Source organism: Cebus imitator, unplaced genomic scaffold (assembly GCF_001604975.1).
Source record: "Cebus imitator isolate Cc_AM_T3 unplaced genomic scaffold, Cebus_imitator-1.0 Scaffold75, whole genome shotgun sequence".
Lineage (NCBI taxonomy): Eukaryota > Metazoa > Chordata > Mammalia > Primates > Cebidae > Cebus > Cebus imitator.
In genome coordinates, this window is record NW_016107390.1 from 1,455,218 (window position 1) to 1,480,731 (window position 25,514).

At 38.4% G+C, this 25,514-nt stretch overlaps 1 protein-coding gene across 2 annotated transcripts in view; it reads left to right on the forward strand.

The window, feature by feature from the left end:
* SMYD3 (SET and MYND domain containing 3) overlaps nucleotides 1-25,514 on the forward strand; it is a 713,156-nt gene that overhangs the window by 120,788 nt on the left and 566,854 nt on the right. Inside the window, exons 1-2 of one of the 2 annotated variants that reach the window (XM_017531925.1) lie at nucleotides 6,228-6,232; nucleotides 22,449-22,512. In XM_017531925.1, coding sequence (XP_017387414.1) covers nucleotides 22,462-22,512 — 51 coding nt within the window. In that variant the 5' untranslated portion in view covers nucleotides 6,228-6,232; nucleotides 22,449-22,461. Of the gene's footprint in view, nucleotides 1-6,227; nucleotides 6,233-22,448; nucleotides 22,513-25,514 lie in introns of those variants that run through there. The other variant, XM_017531923.2, reaches the window with a different exon arrangement.

Consider the following 25,514-nt stretch of genomic DNA (forward strand, 5'->3'; position numbering starts at 1 on the left):
TTTCTTTCTTTTAAAATAATTACAAAATAACAGAGGTGAAATCTCACTATGTTGGCCAGGATAGTCTTGAACATCTGGCCTCAAGCGATCTTCCTGCCACAGCCTCCCAAAAGTACTGGGATTACAGGCATGAGCCACTGCACCTGGCTGACAATTGCTTTCTTTCTTTTTTTTTTTTTATCAAATCAACTCTAGCACCTCTTTGCTCTTTCTGCTCCCTTGATAAAAATTATTAAAATGTTTAGTCTACCAATAATCTTTGGTTCCTGACAACATTGAATTCAGAACTTTTGTTTTCTTTACTCTCTCCCATATCATCCGGCACAAAACACAAACTTTATAGCAAGGTCATTTTAACTCCCTTTTTCAGAGGTACCCAGTTTCCTGGAGTATGCATTCTCCTTTTGTTGTAGCAAGCCAATAAACCTAACTGGTGGTCCTTTGGCACTAGGCTTTCACACCTCCAAATAAGATGTGTGTATTCTACCCCCTTCCTACCCAAAGTATGGTCCATGGACAAGAGGCATCAGCATCACCTGGAAGCTTGCTGGAAGTGCAGAAAAGCCCCACTTTCAGATCTGCTGAGTTAGAATCTGCATTTTTAATGATTGTGTTTGTTTTAAACAAAGCGATTTGTTTGAAAAGCACTGTTCTACACAATTCTCTTCTCTGATGGTCCATGTCCATTTTATTTCTTGTTCATAGACAATATAATGCACAGTTTGGAGAGAAGCACTGTTTATACAGGGTTCTTCATTGAATTCTTTCAGTCAGATCATTCTTTTTGTTTTCTTTGCTGGAAACATTTCTAGTGTTAATTTCAAGTTACAGAAGGTGGGTTCTTTCTCTCCTAGGAATATGACTTAATGCAGTATGCAGAGATTTGGGGTGGAAGCAGAAATGCAGTAAGGGTTTAAGTTCTTAATATTTATGAAATACTTTAAAGCTCATAGTGCCATTTGAATTTTAAGTATTAAGAATAAATTGAAATACTTAGGAAATGTGTATATCCTAAGTATACTTGGGAAATGTGCATATCCTAAGTATTTCAATTTATTCTTAATACTTAAAATTCATATGTTGTTCTCTTTTTCAAATAAGTATTGTGTTATGCACATAGTTTAAATAATTTACCAATTAAATTCAGTTTGAAACACATCCTGGAGACAGAAGATAAATTTTCAATATTTGAGCACATAGGAAAAATCTAGTGTTATACGATTTTATCCAGTAAAATTCTCAGGCAGAAAATACCTAAGCTTTATGTTATATAATTTTTATTTTTTTTAAAGATATAAATGAAAAGTTTCTTTATTATAAATTTGGTCAGGTATTTATCACTGTGTAAGTCCTGGGCAATATTATCTAATGTTCCATAGGTGAAATATTTCTGAGATATGAAGAAAATCAGCTCAATTCAGCTACTACAAATAATGTCTTTTGACAGATAGTAAATAGGATAATCAATTAACTGCCCTAATCATCTTTTACTGAGGTGTTACAGTATGTTTTCCATTATAATTTCTCTTACAAACTTAGGCTTTTTAAGGACAGTAAAATATGTTGATAAATATGCACACATAAAATTTTTATTTTTAGGCCAGGTGCAGTGGCTCACACCTTTAATCTCAGCACTTTGGGAGGCTGAGGTGGGTGGATCATTTGAGGTCAGGAGTTTGAGACAAGCCTGGCCAACATGGTAAAACCTCGCCTATACTAAGAATACAAAAATGAGTCGGGTGTGGTGACATGCACCTGTAGTCCCAGCTTCTGGGGAGGCTGAGGCAGGAGAATTGCTTGAACTTGGGAGGCGGGAAGTTGCAGTGAGCCGAGATCACACTACTGCACTCGAGCCTGGGAGACAGAGTGAGACTCTGTCTCAAAAACAAATAAATAAAAATTTATGTTTAAATACCTTATTTTGTTCAATGGTTACATTTTCTTTTTTCTTTTTTTTCTTGCATCCATCTCTGTTTAGAACATTATGGGACCTGATTTTTCTAAATTTAGTCTCCACTTATACATGACATGGAAACTTACAAGGTTTATGAGACCTGCTTTTAGAGAAAGATGAAAAAACACATTATTTAGTCTGACAGAAAAATATATCTGAAGGATAATTACCTCTCAGCTTCCATACTATAATATTGCTCCAAAATAGATGCATTTTATTTTCTAGTTTACCCAGAAGTAAATATTTCATATTAGATACATATATAGTGAAAGGGAGTCATTCCATTGTCCATCCTTCCTTTTGTTTTAATGGTTGTCTTCTCTAAGACAACCTGTATCTTTTGACATGAACTTCTTTATCAGGTTCTTCTATTAAATGCCTGGGGCTCCCACCAGGTGTCTACTCTCTGACGCTAATCAGACTCATTCCAGATCTTTAAATTTTATTTAATGCCTTCCTGTTTCCCCTGACTATAAATTTTTCGGCTTTATCTTTCAGTTTCCCCTTCATGTATGGAAGATATCAGGAATAGAGTAAAAGCTAGCACGAGTATAATACATAGGACATGGCAGGAGAAACAAACGTGTTAGAATTTATTCTGGCCTAAGAAAAAGGAATAGGGTTTTGCTGAAAGTAGTTATTTGTTACTTTTGGTAGATTAACCAAGCAAATACATGAGCAAAAGGGCAAGAGGAAAGATAGACACAATGAGATGCTTACTCATGGTAGTTGTAGACCAGCAGCTGGGGTGTGTGTCTAGACGTCCTTCTGGGATTGAACTGAGAGGTCATCTGTTTTGTACCCTTTGAGTTGAATGGTTTGTCCTTTGATGAGCCTGAAATGCCTTTTGGTAGTGCTACAAGCTTCAAGTTGTTGCTACTATTCTTAGTCATTTTCTCCTATGATCAGTGATAAAACATTTGCAAGATACTCAGTATATGAAATGAGGATTGGCTGTGGGGATGACATTCTTTTCTTTGTATGAAGCTATGTGGTCTTTCTGATAAATCTTATTATTAAATTGATCTATCTGAATCACTCATTCATTCACTAAGTGCTTGTAGAGCACCTGTTAATGTGCTTGCTCCTGTACCCGATACTGATAGAGACATGGATCCATCCTTAACTGAAGGGGGCGATGTAAAGAACACGTGAGAAAGCTGCTAAATACAACAGTGAAATAGTCATCTAGTGAATGGAGGACTCCATTGTGACTTACATAGTTCATCTATAAGCTTAAGTATTCAGGGATGCCAGACTGTATTGGCAGCTGTCTTTTGGGAAAGACAGATGTACTTTGGAAAATTCTCTGTAAAACACATTTTCAAAGCATTTACTATTTTTACTTCTCACATTTCTTTCAAAATTGCTCTTAATTTTTAATTGACCTTAAAAACCAGTTGAAAGTTTTTAGGAGTAACAGGTTATTAGAAAAATCATAAGCGTTTGGCATGCTGTCTGTAGTCCTGAGAACACTGTGTACCACTTTCGTAACTTGAGAACTCTGGCCTTTATTCTTGCCTGCTTTTCCCCTGATCATGAATCTTTTTTGTGTACCTGGTGGTACATTCTCTTTTAGTCTGAGTATTCTTAGTACCGACTATTCTTTGGCTATAATTATTACCCTATATTGCATGATTTGCTGAAACCTTATATATTTCACATTTGAAGCTTTATTTCCATGAAATAAATTAGACATTCTTTTTCCAGATTTAAAAAATGTATATAAAATGATGAATACCATGTTTAAATTTCAATTTGTTAAGTATCAGACTGATTGCTGTATTTCTCTCGATTCGTTTCTCTTTGTCTCAGTTTGATGTAACGTAATATTTTATATATGTATGTGTGTGTGTCTGAGTGTCTTCTGACCTAACTTTTATAGAGCAGTGGTAAACCATCTTGACTTTTTTTTTTTTTTTTTTAGGTGGAGTCTCATTCTGTCGCCCAGGCTGGAGTGCAGTGGCATGACCTTGGCTCACTGCAACCTCTGCCTTGCGGGTTCAAGTGATTCTCCTGCCTCACCCTCCCAAGTAGATGGGACTACAAGCACATGCCACCATGCCTGGCTAATTTTGTATTTTTAGTAGAGATGGGGTTTCACCATATTGGCCAGGTTGGTCTTGAACTTTGACTTCAAGTGATCTGCCTGCCTCGGCCTTCCAAAATGTTGGGTTTACAGGCTTGAGCCACCGTGCCTGACCCCATCTTGATATTTTGATCATCTTCTGAAAAGCATCATAACAGCTTTTATTTCATGTGATGTATTACCTGTTGCTGCCTACAGTTTAAAGGATAATATATTTTTAAACCAAAGAGGCTTCATATCCAAAATAATTGTCTATATTGTTCCATTTCAGATATGGCTTTTGTTGTTGTTATTGTAGATTAGACCAGTGCTTTTCTACCTTTAGTGCAATGTGAATCACCTAGACATTTGATTAAGATGTAGATTCTGATTCATAGGTCTGGGGTGGTGTCAGTCTCTCAAATGAAGTCAGGCTTTGGTTTCAGTAGTTGTGGCCTTCTGCCCTTTTGGGAGGTGAATGTTCTCGGACAGATTCTTTTTAGTGATTACTGAGATCTCTGATCTACCCATCCCCAACACTCACATAAATGCCCTCCCAGCTGGTAGATCTTGCTATGTAATCAGAGGCCAAGTTGATGACTCCTTTGGTGTCTTCCATGTCTGTAAAGTAATTTGCCATCTTTTTGCCTCCTGAGGGGAGGAGGGCCACTTCACCTTCTTGGGCAGGCAAGCCTTGTCCCTGGGTCAATACATGGGTAGGCCTGGGACCTGGGTTCATGGGGTGGGTCTGGAGCCTGGACCCACTGGGACAGGTCTGCATCTTGGGCTTGCTGGCAAAGAACTAGACCCTAGATCCATGGGGGAGGCCGGGTGCTAAGGTTCACTGGGGTGAGTCCGTTGACTGAGCTCATGGATATGAGCCTGGAGCATGTGCCTGAAGTCTGGCTAGCCTGGCCCTGGAGTGGGCTTTAAGCTTGAGTTTGTGGTGGCCAGCCTGGCCCTAGGATTGTCTGGGTGCCTGGGTCCATATGGATGGGTCTTGAGTTTGATTCCATGGGGGTTAGCCTTGTGCTGGGGTGAGCCTGGAGCTTGAGTATGCAGGAAGAGACCTGGGACTTGGGTCTGGGGGACCTGTCTGGAGCTTGGGTCTACAGGGACAGTTCTAGAGCCTGAATCTGTAGGGCAGCCTGGTACTGGGGTCTACTAGGGTGGACTTGGACCCTGGGTCTGATGGAATGGACTTGGATCCTAGGTTTGTTAGAGTCTGGGGTCACAGGGACCAGCCTAGAGCCTGGGATTGGCCTGGTGCTGGGATGAGCCTGGGTCCCTGGGAGCTGGTCCGGAGCCTGGGTTCACAGGTACTAGGCTGGTGCCTAAGTCTTTGGGTGCTGAGTTTACTGAGACAAGCCTGGACTCTGAGTCTGTGGAGTGGGCATGGGTCCTGGGTTTGCTGGAGTGTGAGTCCATGGGTGCTGGCCTGGAACTAGGGCTGTGAGGGCTGGCCTGGCCTTCCAGTGAGCCTGGAACCTGAAGTTGTAGGGGCTGATGTGGTGCTGGGCTGGGCCTGGAGGCTGAGTCTTGGGTTCTAGTCTGAATTGTGGGGCTACAGGAGCTGGCCTGGAGCCTGCGGTAGGCCTGGAGGCTGGATCCAATAGCTGCCAGCCTGGAGGGGTCTGGGACTGCAGGGGCAGCTTTGGTTTTCTTCTAAAGGTGCTAACAATTATTGGTCTTGAAGATTTGGTTGAAAGTACTTCCATATGTAAACAGATTTGTTCCTTTAGCAAACATTTGTTCACTGTATAAAATACGTAGGGCCTTGTGGGAGACATTGATGGGGATATAAAGAGGCACTGGATGTAGTCACTCGTTTAAGGAAATCCTTGTTGCCTCTAGTACATTTACCCATCAGTCTGAGTTCACTGGTCTTCCTTCATGGTAATAGAACATCTTCAAGTCTTCTGTTTTGACTTGATTGCAGTTTATGTAGGCTATTTTACACAAAAGCATTGATAAACTTTGTCTCTCTTCCCCACTGTTTCTTACCTGGTAGTGTCTTTAAGCACTTCAGTGCCATCCTAAGTTTATCATTTATACCTGTTAAAATAATTTCACGTATAACAATAGGTTCTGTTATTATTATTTTATTTTATTTTATTTTATTTATTTTATTTTTGAGATGGAGTCTCTCTGTGTTGCCAGGCTGGAGTGCAATGGCGTGATCTTGGCTCACTGCAACCTCTGCCTCCCGGGTTCAAGCAATTCTCCTGCCTCAGGCTCCTGAGTAGCTGGGACTACAGGCATGTGCCACCATGCCCAGCTAATATTTGTATTTTTATAGAAACGGGATTTCACCATGTTGGACAGGATGGTCTCGATCTCTTGACCTCGTGATCCGCCTGCCTCGGCCTCTGTGTCTGGCCCTGTTATTAATTTTAAGGAAAGACTGCTGGTTATCTACCAAATGTTCACTGGGCACTTCTTTAATAAAATAACTTCAGTTTTATTTGAGGTGGCAGTAAGCTCAGCTAAAGAATTAAGTGTTCTGATTTTCTAGTGAGATGTAAGTGCAAGTTGTCTGTGGCATTTCCTGGAAGGATCTGTAGAGGGAGCTCTCCAAGGTGGGAGGTGTACTACTTTTGCTTTTGCTCCTTGCTGCTGCCTGGGATGTGGACATGATGCTGAATCCTTAGTAGCCACCTTGGATTCTGTACTGACTATCAGAGGCCATTAGATAAGGCTGTCGCCATGGATCCGCCATCTAGCTTGAGAATCCCAATTTTCTGACTTACTTTAGTTAAAGAAATAATAGAATTTTATGTGTTCAAGTCATTCATTGTAATTTCACTTGATTTTCTATTATAGGTATCCACAATTACCTTGAAACTATTTATTATTGCTGCAATCATTCATTCCCTTATATCATATCTCTGTAAGATCTATAGACTATTCATATCTGGTTCCTTCATGTTTTTATAGCTTTATCTCTTGTTATACTCTACGCTGCAGCCACAACAATTGCCCTCTGATTGATAACTGTAGATCTTAATAAATGCTTTCCCTGCTATCCAGAATGCCATCTTCCCCTTTACCTTATTCACTCAGCAATTTCTTATCCATTGTTTTGGTCTGATTTCACTGATCATCTTTAAATAACTTCCCGTACCTCTGTGTTTCTACTCTTGTGTTTCCTGGGTCTTGTTATGCATTTTCACTACGGGTATTGTAGGAACAGAATATAGTGGAATGAGCATTTCCTCTGAAATCAGATAATATGTGAAGTCATTTATGATAACCAGACCCTTAGCCCCATATGGCTCTGTGTCTTCCCGAATTTGAGTCTAATTCTTACCCTTTCCCCCCTGCTCTCATGCCCATTCCTGTATATCCTCTGGAACGTGCTGCACCATTAGGAAAAGCTCAGTATCCACAAGGTCTTCTGTGAATGTTCTCTTTACCTTCTTGCTCTAACTGAAATCTGGCTGACTTTTGAGAAAAAGTACTTCCTCTCATCCTAAGCGGAAGCTGATTTTTCTCATAAGTCAAGTCCATTAGGTTAGAGGTCTAGAGAGTCAGAGAGTGTCTGTTTTGGTCCTCTTGGTCCTTTTACATCATTTTTCCTCTGCTTCAAAATTGCCAGCTCCTCTGAAGCATTTGCGATTATACTCCCCATTACCTCACCTTCCATTACCACTCCTTAACATTCATGGCTCACATTTTCTTTCTTTATCATTAGTGGTGGCATCATTCTTAGTGAATTGAACATCCACCTGGCACCTGGCCTCTTTGTCCCCACTTTCAATTCTCTTTGCATTTGCCTTACCCAGCTACCTCTTTCCATGCCACAGCCTAGGACAATAACACATGGCTATACCCATAGCCATACCCTAGGACAGTAACTATTATTTTGGATATCTCAATGTCAGGATTTTTTTTTTTTTTCAACAACTACTATGTTATAGGTATCTAGCACAGAACCCGATATCGTATAGTAGGTACTTAGTAAACATTATTGCTGTTACTACTATTTTGCTTCTGTTGTAGCATCAACAGTTCTTGGAAATAGGAACTGTCTTATTGATCCTTATGTATCCAGAACCTACCAGAGACATGGTACAAAAAGGTTCTTCATGTATTTATGGGACCAGTAAAAGAAAGAACAGCAGCAATGGGAAGGATGTGGCATTCAAAAGGTCTTTAAAAGATAATTAATGTTTTACATTTAAAATATCACATAATTTTAAAAAAGCATTCAAGTAATGACATTTCAAAAATTGTTTTCTTTCTCATTTTCTCTTGTTGGGGGGGAATAGATGTTATAGTTTATTGCCATTTGGGAATCTTTTAGTTTAGTCAAGGTTGATCAATTGCAGATTTCCATTTCTGAGGATTATAATAAATGAACTAGAAACAGGGAGATTGCTTTATAGTGAAATGGGTTGGTTTACCTGAAAAGAGTTAATTATCTTTTCTCTCCTGTATTGAAAACTCTTCGTATTTGCCTAATGTATATAGGAGAGGAAGAAGTTGATGCATTAAGATTTTCTCAGCCGTCCTTATCTCTGAGGTAGAAAAATAAAAGTATTTGATGCACTGTATTATCTCTGAATCTTTTTTTGAGATAAGAGAAAAAAAAGTATGAAAGTTTTCATCAATTTGGATATGGATGTTGACTTTTCAGAGGTTTTTTTTTTCTTTTTCTTTTTTTTTTTTTCGAGACAGTCTTGCTCTGTCACTCAGGTTGAAGTACAGTGGCATGATCTTGACTCACTGCAACGTCTGCCTCCCAGGTTCAAGCAATTCTCTTACCTCGGCCTCTTGAGTAGCTGGGATAACAGGTATGTCACCACGCCTGGCTAATTTTTGTATTTTCAGTAGAGATGAGGTTGCACCATGTTGGCCAGGTTGATCTTGAACTCTTGGCCTTAAGTGATCTGCCTGCCTCGGCCTCGTAAAGTGCTGGGATAACAGGTGTGAGTCACTGCACCTGGTCTTTTCAAAACTTTTAAAAGTCAGATTGAGGCTGGACACAGTGGCTCACGCCTGTAATCCCAGCACTTTGGGAGGCTGAGGCGGGCGGATCACGAGGTCAAGGGATTGGGACCATCCTGGCCAACACGGTGAAACCCCGTCTCTACTAAAAATACAAAAAAATTAGCCGGGCATGATGGCACGCGCCTGTGGTCCCAGCTACTCGGGAGGCTGAGGTGGAAGAGTCACTTGAACCCAGGAGGCGGAGGTTGCAGTGAGCTGAGATTGCGCCACTGCACTCCAGCCTGGTGACAGAGCAAGACTCCATCTCAAAAAAAAAAAAAAGTCAGATTGATTAATACTTTTTCCAGAAACATTAGGTTCATTGTTATTGTATTCATATTTGATTGCTTTCAGGCTAAAAAGTAGTTATCATTTAGTTATACCTATGATTATTTTACCGACAACTTTAACTGTTACTTTACTTTGATTCAATACTATTTCATTGTTAGATATATGAAGGACCTGAAAATAAGTAGGAAAGATATTTTAAGGGTTATAAACATTTAAAGCTTTATAAAATTCTGAATTTCTAGAATGGCTAAACTGTTAAATGTATTAGTATTGTTTAATCTGTTAGTACTAAGTTATTTCAAATGATACCTAGAAATGTTTTTTGAAAGTTTGCAATTTAAAAATCTTAAAATAATAAAACTATAATGATAATGAGTAATCGTTACTGAGCACTCCTATGAGCCAAGCATGATACTAAGTTTTTAAGTTTTTTTTAATTCTTATTACACCTTTGTAATGTTAGTATTATTATTTATTCTCATTTTAGTTCAGTGGTTTCGAGAGATTAAATTGCTTAGTATTACATAGCTGCTAAGTGGTTGTATTAGGGTTCTCTAGAGGGACTTTAGAGGGACAGAACTAATGGAGTGTGTGTGTGTGTGTGTGTGTGTGTGCGTGCGCGCGTGTGTGTGTGTGTACACACACACACACACACATATATACTCCATTACACACACGCACACACACATTTATATAAAGAGGAGTTTATTAAGTATTAACTTACACAGTCACAAGGTCCCATAATAGGCCATCTGCAGGCTGAGGAACAAGGAGATCCAGTCCGAGTTCCAAAACTGAAGAACTTGGAGCCTGATGTTCAGGGGCAGGAAGCATCCGGCATGGGGGAAAGATGTAAGCTGCGAGGCTAGGCCCATCTCTCTTTTTACATTTTTCTACCTGCTTATATCCTGGCAGCTGACTAGATTGTGCCTACCCAGATTGAGGGTGGGTCTGCCTTTCCCATCCCACTGACTCACATGTTAATCTCCTTTGACAACACAGACACACCCAGGATCAATACTTCAATCAAATCAAGTTGACACTCAGTATTAACCATCACAGTGGTCAACTAAAATTTAATACCAGGCCACGTGGCACTAGTGTAAGTTATTTAATTACAGTATTATATTCTTTCATAGTGCCTAGTTGTGAAATACACAGTGTGTGAGAAATGAGTTTATAAAACATACACTCAACAGGGGATTGAATTCACTAAGAAAACTCAGTACAAAATAAGCAAATGCTACGAATAGGCAGTCCATAAAAGAGAAATCATGGATGATGAATAGACATGAAAAGATGCTCAAACCCTGTCTGTTTATTAAGGGAAAGCACATTGAGATAACATTTCACATCCGACTGTCAGAATGTGAAATGACAATATCAAGAGGTAATAAGTTATGGATTTAAGGGAACTCTCATTATACTGCTGTGGGAGTGTAAATTCCTCCAATTGCCTTGGAGGCCTGTTTGTCAATATGCAAAATGGTTCAAGTTGTGCTTTCTTATAATTCAGCAATTTTACTTTTAGGAATGCGTACTATTTTATTTTATTTTATTTTATTTTTGAGACAGTCTCAGTCTGTCACCCAGGCTGGAGTACAGTGGTGTAATCTTGGCTAACTGTAACCTCCAACTCCTGGGTTCAAGCAATTCTCCAGCCTCAGCCTCCTGAGTAGCTGGGACCACAGGCACCTACCACCACACTTGGCTAATTTTCTGCATTTTTAGTAGAGACAGGATTTCACTGTGTTAGCCAGGATGGTCTCGATCTCCTGACCTCGTGATCCACCCGCCTGGCCCTCCCAAAATGCTGTAATTATAGGCATGAGACACCATGCCCGGCCGGAGTGCATACTTTAAAGAAATGTAATCAGGATGGAGTCTGGAGACCTCTAGAAGTACCCCTGGGCCTTTCAGGGATTTATGTGAAAACTATTTTCATGATAATAATTAAGAATTATTTCCCGTTTTTATTCTCATTATCTCATGAGTATACTGTGGAGTTTTCCAGAAGCTACATTGCAGTAGATTGAATGCAGAGACAACAACAAAAAAAATCTGGCTGCCTTCTATTAAGCCAGACATTAAAAGGATTTTCAAAAAAAGTAAAACATACCACTCTCCTCACTAACTTATTTTTGTTTTGAAAAATATAGTTATTTTTCATTATTTTTGTTCACATGTAATAGGATTATTTTAAATGAATTAATACATTATTTTTTGAATGTCTTGATTTTAATCTCTAATATACTAAATATCAATAGATACAGTCCACCTACGTAAAGCCTCTTTAGGACCCTTCAGTAATTTTTAAGTCAGGACTGAGACCAAAATTTTTGGAAAGCATTGCATAAGGGCACAGTTCAACTATGCGTTCATTGTCATGTTGTTTATAATAGTTTATTTATTTTTAGTTTTTATTTTTTTTAGACAGAGTCTCGTGCTGTCACCCAGGCTATAGTGTAGTGGTATGATCTTGGCTCACCGCAACCTGTTCGTCTCGAGTTCAGGCGATTCTCATGCCTCAGCCTTCTGAGTAGCTGGGATTACAGGCACTTGCCACCACGCCTGGCTAATTTTCATATTTTTAGTAGAGATGGGGTTTCAACACGGTGACCAGGCTGGTCTCGAACTCCTGACCTGAAGTGATCTGCTCGCTTTGGCCTCCTAAAATGCTGAGGTTACAGGTATGAGCCACTGTACCTGGCCTATTTATAATAGCTTAAACATTGTTATCAATGCTAATGTCCATCAATATGAACAGAAGACCAGTTCTATCAATATGGAATGGTAAGACACATTTTGAACTGTGTGTGTGTATATATATGTAATGTTTATACCATCATATTTATATTTTATTCCGACCACATCTATTTTTCAGACATTCCTTCATCATGTGTCAAATAAAATAGGTTTTTTTTTTTTGAGAAGCTAAACATATTTCTAAGTTAATAATAAAGTGCAGAATTTCTTAAGAATTAGATTTTAAGGCTGAGTGCGGTAGCTCACGCCTGTAATCCCAACACTTTGGGAGGCTGAGGCAGGTGGATCACTTGATGTCAGAAGCTGAAGACCAGCCTGGCCAACATGGTGAAACCCCATCTCTACTAAAAATACAAAAATGGGCCAGGTGTGATGGCACTTGCCTGTAATCCCAGCTACTTGGGAGGCTGAGGCAAGAGAGTTGCTTCAAACCAGGAGTTGGAGGCTGCAGTGAGCCTAGATCGTGTCATTGCACTCCTGAGTGACAGAGCAAGACCCCATCTTAAGAAAAAGAAAAAAACAAAAAACTAGATTTTAGTCAGTTCATATTATTGCCAATCTTTTGACCTTAATCTTGAAGGGCAGAAATAAAAGTGGTGTTAACACATTACTCTATTTGACTAGAAAATAAGCAGCATACGTTAGACTTGGTATTCTAGAATGTAGAACATCTTCACTGTGTTCTTTCAGGAACACTGTACTGTTTTTTTGAAAAGGAGGGAGCACCGTTTTGTTATATCTTTGTGTATACACTTCCACTGTAGCAGCTTAAACAAATAGTAAGCTTATTTTTCTCATCCAAAAATTGGAAGCTGGCTATTTGATGTAACAGAGTGGTGGCATTTATTCTCATGTTCTCTTGTGCTGAGAAAGTTGAAAATTGATAAAAATCTCTCATTAGAAATGCAGTGGATTTTTTATTTTTTCCAGTAGTTATGTTTTATAAAGTCACTGTGAAAACTCAATTAGCCAATACCGTATCGCTCATTTCTCCTAGGAGATATGCAGGATTTGGTTCCTGCAAGCCTCTGGTCACAACATACTTGTCAACTGATCGGTAGATAACCTTGTTTTATTATATGTTTCTGTATAAACACACCGTATTTTATTTTTTTATTTTTGAGAGAGTCTTGCTCTGTCGCCCAGGCTGGACACGATCTCAGCACGATCGTATAATGGCACGATCTCAGCTTACTGCAACCTCCACCTCCCACGTTCAAATGATTCTCCTGTCTCAGCCTCCTGAGTAGCTGGAAGTACAGGCATGATCCACCATGTCCAGCTAAGTTTTGTATTTTTAGTAGAGATGGGGTTTCACCATTTTGGCCAGGCTGGTCTCTCACTCCTGATCTCAGGTGATCTGCCTGCCTTGGCCTCCCAAAGTGCTGGGATTACAGACATGAGCCACTGTGCCCGGCCAGTAGAGATGGGGTTTTGCCATGTTGGCCAGGCTAATCTTGAACTCCTCACCTCAAGTGATCCACCTGCCTTGGCCTCCCAAAGTGCTGGGATTAGAGGCATGAACCACTACGCCTGGCCACCTTATTTAATATATATTGTTGATTGATTAACATTGAACTCAGGGTCAGCAGCACCATAACTTACACCTCGGTGAAGCTTATCGAAATTTTTTTTAAAAATTTTCTCTGTGAGGCATATCACAACCTTCTTGTGCTTAGGGTCACGAGACAGCATTAGAATACTGTGCTTAGGGGCATATTACACAGTCAAATCAAGAAAAATGAGAAAAACAGGGCATTAAGTGGACTGCAAAAAGTACACTCACAGAGAGAAGGCAGTGTCTCCTTGTTTGACGTCAGCTGGGAAGATACACATCGGGCAACACAAATTTTTTGCCTTTCTACTCCTGTCCACAACTGACTGCCAAAGTGCTGTAACTATTGATTTTGGGGTTACAGATAAATGTTAGTGAATAAGTGACTTTGCAAATATGGAATGTATGAATAATGAGAAATGAGTGTACCAGTTTATAAATCATTAGCCAGAACTGGGCCACATGGCTTGTTCTTACAGTGGCCAATGGCCATGGGGCATACATTTTTAAAGTTTGGATTTATCATGATTTATTCCCCTGGCTCTGGGAATCTCCTCTTCCTCAAATCAGGAGCTCTGTGTTTGCTACCTCAGCCTTCTTCATGGCAGGAAAGAGTGGAGTGGTTTTTGGGCAAACAATGGGCAATGCCTGCCATGTTTCTAATCAAGTGCTTGGCATATGGAGGGTGGTTAGTATATTTTTGTTGAGAGAATGAATCAGTGAATGAATGGCAGGGTCAGTTTGTGAAATAGTCTTTGATTTCTGTCATATCTCACTTGTTAAAGATTTCTCCGTGTGTAAATTTTCAAACAAGTAATGTTTTGATTGACTAACTCCAAATCAAATAAAAGTTAACATAAAAGAATAAAGTTTTACTTTATCTGGGTGACCTTCAAGTTCAAATAAGTCAAAGAAAATGATAAAATATGAAGCATCAGATGAAGTTGAGACGTCTACTCAGAAAAAGGCTGAGTAACCCAAGTTTCATACGGCAAAAGCTTTTCTTCTTTGTAATAACGATTTCTTTCCTGAAATGATTGCTTTTTATATAGGAGAGTTATTAAATCCAGAACTATCAGATTTTTGTATTTAGCATACAATGCTGATTTTATTATTTTAAGTTGTCAGCTTCTCATATGTTGTCAAAAACGAAGAAATACTTCATTTTATAACAGCCGTTGTAGCTAATGCCAGTTAGAAATAAATTCAGTTAATAAAGAATATTTAATTTAAATTATGTTTGAATAAAGTATATCTTTATCTTTACCATTCTAAACATTGGAATAAACTGTAATTGAAGTTGACATACCTGTCTGTCTGTCTGTCTGTCTCTCTATGCCCTGCCTTAGGCTAGACATAATATAAGGCTGTTAAATAGTAAATATTTCCTTTTATTAATGTTTATGTTTATTTGATCATGGAAGTAAAATGATCTTGTTATATAAAACTGAAAAATGGAAAAAATAAAAAGGGGGAAATCATCCCAATTCATATCATTCAAGGAAAAAATTCAATATTTTGGTTTATTTCTTTTCAGTCTTTTTTTATACATTGAAAAAACTTAATTTTACTAAGTATATGTAATATGAAAATTCCTTTCAACATTCTGGATAGCTTTTATTAGTATTATGATTAGAATAACTTTAGGGGTAGGTACATTTATTTGTTGTCTGTACAAGCTGAGCAATAAATGAAGCAATGAGAGTTAAAGTACAATTCTCTTAGTATTTTTTCTCCTCATTGTACTTTCAGCGTTTCGGGCCTGATTAGAAATTTTATGGAAAATGAAATGTTCTTATACATTCTGACTCCCTTTTTGTTATACTGTCTTTTCTTCTCTTTTTTCTAGGCTTTTAAAATGTTGGTCACTGTTATCTTCCCTTTCTGTACCTACTTTATGCAAAATTTCTGTTCCTAAAATCTCAACTGAGTAGGAAAAAAGAAATAAGATTATCTGAATTAAAGTAATACATACTTAGTTGCAAATGACTTGTAGTCATAGCCTTTTAGAGGGATGTCTAAACTTCATCTCAAGGTATTCTTAAACTGTCTGGCTGCTACAGATGTGTCCTTAAAAAAACTAATAAAAAGATATTCTCAAACTCAGATGGATGTTTGATAAGAAAAATATCTCAGTGGTATTTTAGGGCCATGGGAGAGCCTTCTCTTGGGCATACAACATGCTCACTGTAGGAGGACCAGCCGGCATCAAACCCTTGCTGGTCCTCCGACAGTGAGCATGTTGTATGCCCAAGAGAAGGCCCTCCCATTGCCCTAAAATACCACTAACTAACCCTTATTAACTCTCATTCAGTGGCTATCAGCAGATGACTGACCTCTTAATAAAAATCGATGAGAATTTATTAATTAATTATAGTGCACTTGTAGGTGTGACATTTAATTCCATGTCCCTTAAGGCCTCTTCTTTTAAGGTTTCTTTACTTAGGAACTAGGGCAGCATGATAGCCCTTCTTTATAAATTTAGAATATCATTTTATTTTCCAAAAGAGAGAATTAATTAGTTGAGATTTTGTTATTGCTTACTTCCAGGGAGACTTGAGGCAATTTGTAGTTAAAAGTTAAACAAAATATTATATTTAATTATAAAATACAAGAGCAAATATTTGAAGCAGGCAGAAGGAGAAGATGCTTTCAGGCCTCTGAAATGAGCAAATGACTACAGTTAGTGAATTTAGCTTTTGATTTTCTTCAGTGAAGCTGAAGTAGAAGCATAGTGCTGATGTTTTGTTTTCTAATTGGAGGAAGTATGATAGACAGTTTTTCTAGAGTGAAAATATTTTCTGAAACTAAACTCAAGGTGGTCATCTTTTGCCATTTTGAAGGCTTAGGTCATAGTATATTTATGAAAATATTGATCAAATATTCTAATACCTTATTTGAAATTTGACCCATGATACTTATAAAATATGTGTTTGCTGTGATATTTGTACTAGCAATAGTTACATACTAAAAGGGTGTCTGATTTCAGTCTTTGGGAAAAATCAAATTTTTTCTTCTTCCTCACTTTTTGAAAAAATTATTATAGATTTCAAGAAGACCTATGGAAATTGAACAGATCTCTTAGATGATTGGAGTTATGTTACTAGAGTAGACTGGAAAGGTTGCCTATCTAGCGACAGGTGTTGTTACTGGAAAAAAAATTCCTTTTCTGCAGTTTATCTTGGTCACAGCTTTTGGTGTGCTCTACCTGAAAAAAAAGCCACGTCTACTTTAATACTGATTCTGAATTCACTTATTTCCAGTTCTTAGCTGTCAGAGTGACTTACAACATGCATTGTATAATCTTTTAAGTACATACTGTTAGTATGATGAGGAAAGTTTAAAACTGTGTTGTTTTAAAACACAGGGACCCTGGTGTTTTAATTTGCTCCTTAACTTGTTACAGACATTACCTTGCCTAAAACAATCAGAATGTTACAAGTGGTAACTGCCTTTTAATATTATTCAAGATTTAACAGTCTTTTCAGATTTCATTTCTATAAATGCAACCTTCAAAAAGCATTTTTGCAAATTTGAAGTTAGAGCTTCTTGAATTAGATTGCTTTGAGGTCAGTTATTTTGATCACATTAAAAATAATAGTAATAGAGACTTCAGTGAATGTAGATGGAGGTATCAGATACTTAGGATGCTAGTCAAAATTTGAAATTAGAGCTAAGTATTCTGGATACATGTGGGTTTCAGAAAGTGGCATTAATAAATTGTCTGTGTACCTGGGTGGAGATGACTATATTTGGTAGATTTATTTTTTCTTTTTGTTTTTAGTAACCATGGAAGAGATATGTAAGAAACTTTTCCGATATGGCATAGAGATGGACAAAGTTATCCTGAGCAATTTGAGAATACACCCAGCAGCCTCTGCTTTAACTCTGCACTAAATGCTTTGGTTGGCACTGTGTTAGGAGGCACTCAGTAGAGATTATCTTATAGTTTGCCTTGCAGTCCTATGAGTAAATCACTTATTCCCACTTTGCAGAGGAGGAAATTGGGTCCACGAGACATTACAAGGGTACACTCCTAGTGAGTACTGTAGATTTTGAACCATAAACAGCTAAAACATTTTCTTTCCTGTGTCCAAGAATAGTCCCATCATTCTCTGCTGCCCAGTCTTTATTCATCAGAAAGTGACTTTTCCTTCTTCTGAACTTGGGTCCTATATAGCCTGTGTCACTTTCAAAATATGGTTTTGTGTTATAGTTTATTCTGCAAGTGATATGTGTTGAGCTGTCTGTCTTTCTTGAATGCAATCTACAAGAAGCAGTGACTGTGTTACCCTCTCTGCTGTCATCTACCTGGGGACTTTATGTGATGACGCCCACAGTGGCTGGTCACCAAGTGTTTGTTGAATTCACATCTGGGGTTTGTGTTTATCGTTGGCACAGTCTCCACAAGGACATTATCTTTAATTTAGGGGCTGAAGACAGTGGAGGGGAAGTGCTTAAGTAGGTGGTCTGCCTCTCTGATTCTAGTTTTGGCTATTTTGCCGTGCTTTTCTCAAAGTGCTAATATGGATTCAAAGTGCTTGTGTTTCTCCCAGGAAGGTATGGTGCCAATGAAGTATAGATTAATTTTCCTTGAAATACTAGCCATTACATTTTTTTAATATCCTTTGTGTTAGAAATGTGAAATAAAATGAAATGGAACATAGAAAAAGGAATCCAAGGCTGGGTGCAGTGGCTCACACCTGTAATCTTAGCACTTTGGGAGGCTGAGGTGGGAGGATTGCTTGAGTTCAGAAGTTTGAGACTACCTGAGCAACACAGGGAGACCCTATCTGTACAAATAACTAAAAAAATTAGCCAAGCGTGGTGGCTTGCACCTGTGGTTCCAGCTACTCAGGAGGCTGAGGTGGGAGGATTGCCTGAGCCTGGGAGGTCAAGGTTTCGGTGAGCTGTATTTGCACCACTGTGCTCCAGCCAGGGTGACAGCATGAGACCCTGTCTCAAAAAATAAGAAAGAAAAAGAATCAAAATCCATTCTGTTTTCCTATGAGTCTGTACAATTTTGACCACATCTGCTGGTTTGTATTAATAGCCATTTGATAGGTGGATGGTGGGTGTAATCACTTTAATTTTTTAAAATTCTGAAATTTTCCTGAACATAACTAGGAAAAATATTCCAAGGATTATAAATATTCAAAGGCTTATAAAATTCTGAATTTGTACAATTGCTGAACTGGTTACTATATTAATATTGTTTATTAGTACTAAAATATTTCAGATGATATCTAGAAACATCTTGAAAGTCTGCCATTAAAAATCTTAATAATAAAACTGTGATGAAAATGAATAATGTTTACTGAGCGCTTCTATGAACCAAGCATGATATTAAGTTTTTAAGTTTTATTTAAATCTCATTACACCCATGTAATGTTAGTATTATTATTTATTCTCATTTTAATTCAGTGGTTTTGGGAGCTTAAATTGCTTATTACACAGCTGGTAAGTGGTTGTAGACATATGTAGACATCTACATATATCTACATGTATGTACACACATAGGCACACATCTACACATATACATATATGTAGCCATCTACATATATCTACACATATGCACACACATATATGCACATATATGTATGTATACACATATGCACACATGTATATATGTACATATATGCATATATATGTACACACAGGCATATATGCACATATATGAGTATATGAGTATATATACATATATGTATATGTAGGTAGCCACATATATGTATACCCATACATATATGTAGATACCTACATATATGTATATATGTAGAGAGAGAGTTTATTTTATATATATATGAGTTCTCTCTCTATATGAGTTTATTAAATGTTAACTCACATGATCACAAGGTCCCACAATAGGCCATCCGCAGGCTAAGGAGCAAGGAAGCCAGTCTGAGTTCCAAAACTGAAGACCTTGGAGTGTAATGTTCGAGGGCAGGAAGCATCCAACATGTGACAAAGATGTAGGTCGGGAACCTAAGCCAGTCTAGCCTTTTCAGGATCTTCTGCCTGCTTTTATTCTAGCTGCATTGGCAACTGATTAAATTGTGTCCACCCAGATTGAGGGTGGGCCTGCCCTTCCCAGTCCTGTCCTCTGACTCAAATGTTTATCTCCTTTGGCAACACCCTCACAGACACACCCAGGAACAATACATGCATCCTTCAATCCAATCAAGTTGACGCTCTGTATTAACCATCACAGAGACTCTTAGCATTTGTGTCTCTGTAGACTGTATCTTACTTCATTTATGAAGCTTAGTTTTGCTGGGTACAAAATTCTTGGCTGATAATTGTTTGTTTAAGGAGCTAAAAATAGGACCCCAAACCCTTCTAGCTTGTACAGTTTTGTTACGGGGGGGCAGGGGGAGCCGTTCTTAGATCTCGCACAAGAAATAATTCAGGGTGAGTCCTTAACAGTGAAAGCAAATTTATTAGGAAAATAACAAAAGAATGGCTACTCCATAGACAGCAGCCCTCAGGGTTGCTGGTTGCTGGTTGTCCATTTTTATCCCTATTTCTTGATGATAAACAAGGGGTGGATTATTCATGGCTGCCCTTTTTAGACTATGTAGGGTAACTTCCTGATGTTGTCATGGCATTTGTAAACTGTCGTGGCGCTGGTGGGAGTGTAGTAGTGAGGATGACTCTTGTCACTATCTTGGTTTTGGTGGGTTTTAGCCAGCTTCTTCACTGCAACCTGTTTTATCAGCAAGGTCTTTATGACCTGTATCTCGTGCTGACCTCCTGTCTCATCCTGTGTGTTAGAATGCCTTCACCGTCTGGGAGTGCAGCACATTAAATCTCAGCCTCATTTTACCCAGCTCCTGTTCAAGATGGAGTTGCTGTGGTTCACATGCCTCTGATAGTTTCTGCTCAGAGGTCTGCTGTTACTCTGATAGGTTTTCTTTTATAGTTTACCTGATGCTTTTGCCTCACAGCTCTTAAGATTCTTTCCTTCATCTTTGCTTTGTATAACCTCTTGACTACGTGCCCGGGTGATAAGTTTCCAAGGTGTTCTTTGAGCTTCTTGTATTTGGGTGTCTGGATCTCTAGTAAGGCCAGAGAAGTTTTCCTTGATTATTCCCTCAAATAATATTTTCAGACTTTTTGGTTTTTTTTTTCTTGGGAACATCAATTATTCTTAGATTTGGATGCTTAACATAGTCCCAAACTTCTTGGATGCTTTGCTCATTTTTTAAAATTCTTTTTTCTTTGATGAATTGGGTTAACTTCAAGCTCTGAAGTTCTTTCTTCTGCTTGTTTGATTCTATTACTGAGACTTTCCATTTCATTTTGCACTTCTTAGGCGTTTTTTTGATTTCTAGAAGTTGTAATTGTTTTTATTTATGCTATCTCACTGAAGAATTTTCTTTTCATATTCTTTATCATGTTTTTTATTTCTTTAAGTTGGAGTTGACCTTTCTCTGGGGCCTCCTTGATTAGCTTAATGATTAACCTGAATTCTTTTTCTGGCAATCAAGATATTTTGTCTTCGTTTGGATCCATTGCTGGTGAGCTGGTGTGCTGGCGTGATCTTTTGGGGTTGTTAAAGAACCTTGTTTTGTCATATTACCAGAATTGTTTTTCTGGTCCCTTCTCATTTGGGTACTCTATGTCAGAGGGGAGATGTGGGATTCAAAGGCTGCTGTTCAGATACTTTTGTTCCAAGGGTGCTCCCTAGGGATGCAGCTTCCTGAGAGCCAAACTGTAGTGATTGTTTTTACTCTTCTGGGTCTAGTCACCCAGTGGAGCTACTGGGCTCTGCGCTGATACTAGGGAGTGTCTGCTAAGAGTCCTGTGATCTGATGGAACTAGCAGGGGCGTGAAGTAGACTCTACTAGGTTCCTTGGTTGTATTTTTGTTTAATGTGCTGGTTTGGTTTTGGTTGGCCTTGAGTAGGAGGTGGTGCTTTCAAGAACACATCCGCAGTGGTCCTATAGGGAGGAAAGCAAAATTGCCCAGGGTCGCCTGGTTACATATTCAGGTTTCTGACTTGGTGGGCAGGGCCATAGAGCTACCAAGAGATTATGGCCTTTGTCTTTGGCCACCAGGATTGGTGAAGAAAAACCACCAGATGGGGGCAGGGATAGATGTGTCTGAGCTCAGATTCTCCTTGGTCAGGGCTTGGGCTGCTGTTGGAGATGGGGGTGTGGTTCTCAGTTCAATGGAGTTATGTTCCCGGGGGATTATGGCTGCTTCTGCTGGGTCACACAGGTCGCCAGGGAAGTGGGGGAAAGCTGGCAGTCACAGGCTTCATTCCACTCCCATGTAACCCATAGTCCTAAAGGCTGGTCTCATTCCCACTGTGCCCCCAAAACAGCACAGAGTCTGTTTCCAGGCAGCTGGTGACTGTGGCCGAGAACTTGCCCCAGACCACCAGACTCCCTGCTAAGCAAGGGGACTCACTTTTTCAGAGCCTTAGGGATCCTGCAGTGGCGATACAGTTCCTTCAAATAGTGTGTGGATTCTCTCAGTTTACCTGGATGTTGCTGTGTTCTTGGATCAAAAGTTGACAATGTGAGTCTCCGCACGTTGCTCTCTGTGCCCCATTGGGAGCCGCAAGCTAGTCCTGCCTCTTCTCTGTCATCTTCTGTCAGACCAAAGGATGTTAGTTTTTGTGTAAGTAAAGGTTTTGTGTAAATGAAGGTTCAAAAGGATGTTCATCAATGTGAAAATCAAAATCTTAACGGATTGTACATAATGGAGTTAGCAGAACATACTGATGTCCATATGTTGACTTAATGTTTTCTTTCTTCAGCTGTGTAGCATGTGTTCCGCTCATTTCTTAATGCAGAATAATTTTTTTTCCCCCACAGGAAGGAAAAACTGATGCGATGCTCTCAATGCCGCGTTGCCAAATACTGTAGTTCTAAGTGTCAGGTAAGACTTTGCAGCTATACATGTAAGTGAAGCTTTCATATTCTTTACTCTTAAATTCGTCCTTCATTATACCTGTTGGCCTATGTCTATTTCTTTACAACCTTTAACTTATTTTTACTTGTTATTGACCTGCTAAGTGACACAGGTTGCCAGGGATGTTAAAATGTTAAAACTAATGTTAAGTATATATGGTTAAAAATTGGGTGTGTACGTGTATAGTATATTATGTGAAAGTAAATGTCTGTTCCTCCCTATCATACTGCCTCCTGACTTCAATTCTCATTTCCACAGACAGTCACTGTTAAGTTTCTCATGTGTCCTTGCAGCATTTGCTTGTGCAAATATATTTGTATATTTATATCCTATGTTTAAAAAAACAAATACAGGTTAATCTGGCACAAATTCTCATGTACTTTGATTTTGTTTTTCATTTAACAATATATTTAGAGCAACATTTTGTATCCCATATCTTGCATTATATGAATTGACCATAATAATTTCTCCATTAATGAATACTTAAAATTTTTCTAATATTTAGTATTGCCAGTAATTCACCTAGCATCCTATTTTGTACACTTCTGAAAATTAATAATAGGGTAGATTCTTATTGTATTTATTGTTGAAAGGATATATGCTTTTTGAATTTTTAAAGATAATGCCAAATTTTCTGCTAAGAGTTTGAGCTAATTTACGAGTACTGTTGTTAACATCTTTGAAATTCTTGAAAGGATGTATAATTAACATTCAACATGACCTTTTCTTGTAACCTTATGATTAATCATTTAATAAGAAATGTAATTATGCACTAATGAGTTACATCTTATTAAAAAGTCTAATTAGAGGTTTTGTGTCTGTGTCACTTGCCTCCTCCCTGCCACCCTCCATTCATCCTTTATGTTTCTTGTTTTTTGTTTATGCACACACATATCCAAAGTTGCTTCTTTTAAATTTAGGACGTGCTTGTCTCAGGGATTTTCTTCTCTCTCGTTTTCTCCTTTGAAAGTAATTTCTTGAGACTACAGAAAAAGTGGTTTTAATGGAAAAGAAATCAAATGTTGAAAAAATATCGGGGGTTCCAGGTTCTCATGCTAATTCTGACATTTGCTGGTTAAATTATCTCAGAGAAAACACAGACTGTCTGGGCCTCAGTTTCTGAATCTGTGCTAATAATAAGAGTTAGTATTTATTAGGCATCCACTGTGTGCCAGGCACTGTATTATTCCATTTGGTTTTACAAGAGTCTTGTGAGAATTAGGTACTATTATTATGCTTATTTTATTAATAAGGAAAATGAGGAGAGAGAGGCAGCCAACTTGCCAAATATCCTATACCTAGTAGGCTCTGATGTTTCAGAAATGAAACCCAGATATTCAGACTTTTAACTGCGCTTTTAAACCTAGATTTTGTTCTTGCTCAAACATTCTGATTAGGTCTAGTTTTCAATATATGTTGTATTATTCTTTTGTTTCTTGGCTTTTGGATTTTTGTGGAGATAGCTTTGCTTTGTCTCTTGGACTGGAGTGCAGTGGTGTTATCAAGTTCACTGCAGCCTTGAAATCCTGGCTTCAAGTGATCTCCCTGCGTCTGCTTCCTGAGCATCTGGGATCATAGGTACACGCCATCACGCCCAGCTAATTAAAAAACTTCTTTTAATGGAGATGAGTTCTCACTATTTGCGCAGGCTGGTGTTAAACTCCTGAGCTCCAGTGATTCTCCTGCTTTGGCCTCCCAAAGTGCTGGGATTACAGGTATATCAGCCGCTGTGCCCAGCCAGTATAATACTTTCTAATTAAAATAGAATAGGAAATTTTTAAACACTTGTATTATTTCCACCTCATTTTTTTAAACAAAAATTTTGTTGAAGCTAGAAAGATCCCTGATTTATGTAAGAATGTTACCAACAATAATAACTAAAAGCAAAAAGTGGAACATTAATACTGCTTTTAAGATAGTATTAGTTCCAGAAATATTGTTTTATGGCATGTTCTAGGTGTTTTGTTCACGTGAAACTGAACTATTTCTTTCTAGGAACTTCAGATTAAACAGAAAACAGAGAAGTGACAGATTCTAGGCAGACTTGCTTTCTAATCTCAACGACCTAAACAGTTTATTAATAAAACATTTAATAAGCAGTTTACTTAACAGAACATTTTATTTTTCCCTGTTTTACCGTTATTTTTCCTCTAATGCAACTCTATCCTTTTGTAGTACACTCAAGAAAAAAGCTATTATCTAATTAGAATGAGTAGCAGGAGTTTGGTGGGTAGGTATGTCATTTTGATTCATTGTAGTGCATGTGTTTTTACTACATATATTAGCTGTTCACTGTAGCATCAATAATAATGTCACTGTCAGATATACTGTAGAAGGTATTGGGAAAACAGCCAGTAGGATGAGGATATATGTAACAGCCAGAGTATGTGTTTGTATGTGTGTGGACGGGGAGTTAAAGGTTGGCCAGAACATATGCATTTAAACTGCTGTGTTTATCTCAACCTTAAAATATAGCATTAAACATTGTAGTTATTGTGGATATCCACAAAGCTGTGCAAAATTAAATGACAGACTGAACTGTGAACAGTAATGAACAGAATGCAAAAGCACTTGGAATGGAAATTGATATAGAGGATGTAAATCTGTAACATAAAATCCATAATATGTATACCCCAGGGGTACATGATTTTGATTCACTAGCTTAGCATTTGATGCGTGGAACCATGCCATCTAGTTGTCTGAGAGAGGCGATTGGGGTATCGCAGGGCGTAACTTGTCTCTTGTACCCACAGGATGATGTGTCAGTGCTACCGGTATTCTCATTTCTTTCCTTTTTTTTTGGAGACAGAGTCTTACTCTGTCACCCAGGTTGGAGTGCAGTGGTGCAATCTCAAGCTCACTGCAACCTCCATCTCTCGGGTTCAAGCAGTTCTCGTGCCTCAGCCTCCCAAGTAGCCGGGACTACAGGTGTGCGCCACCATACTCAGCTTTTTTTTTTTTTTTTTTTT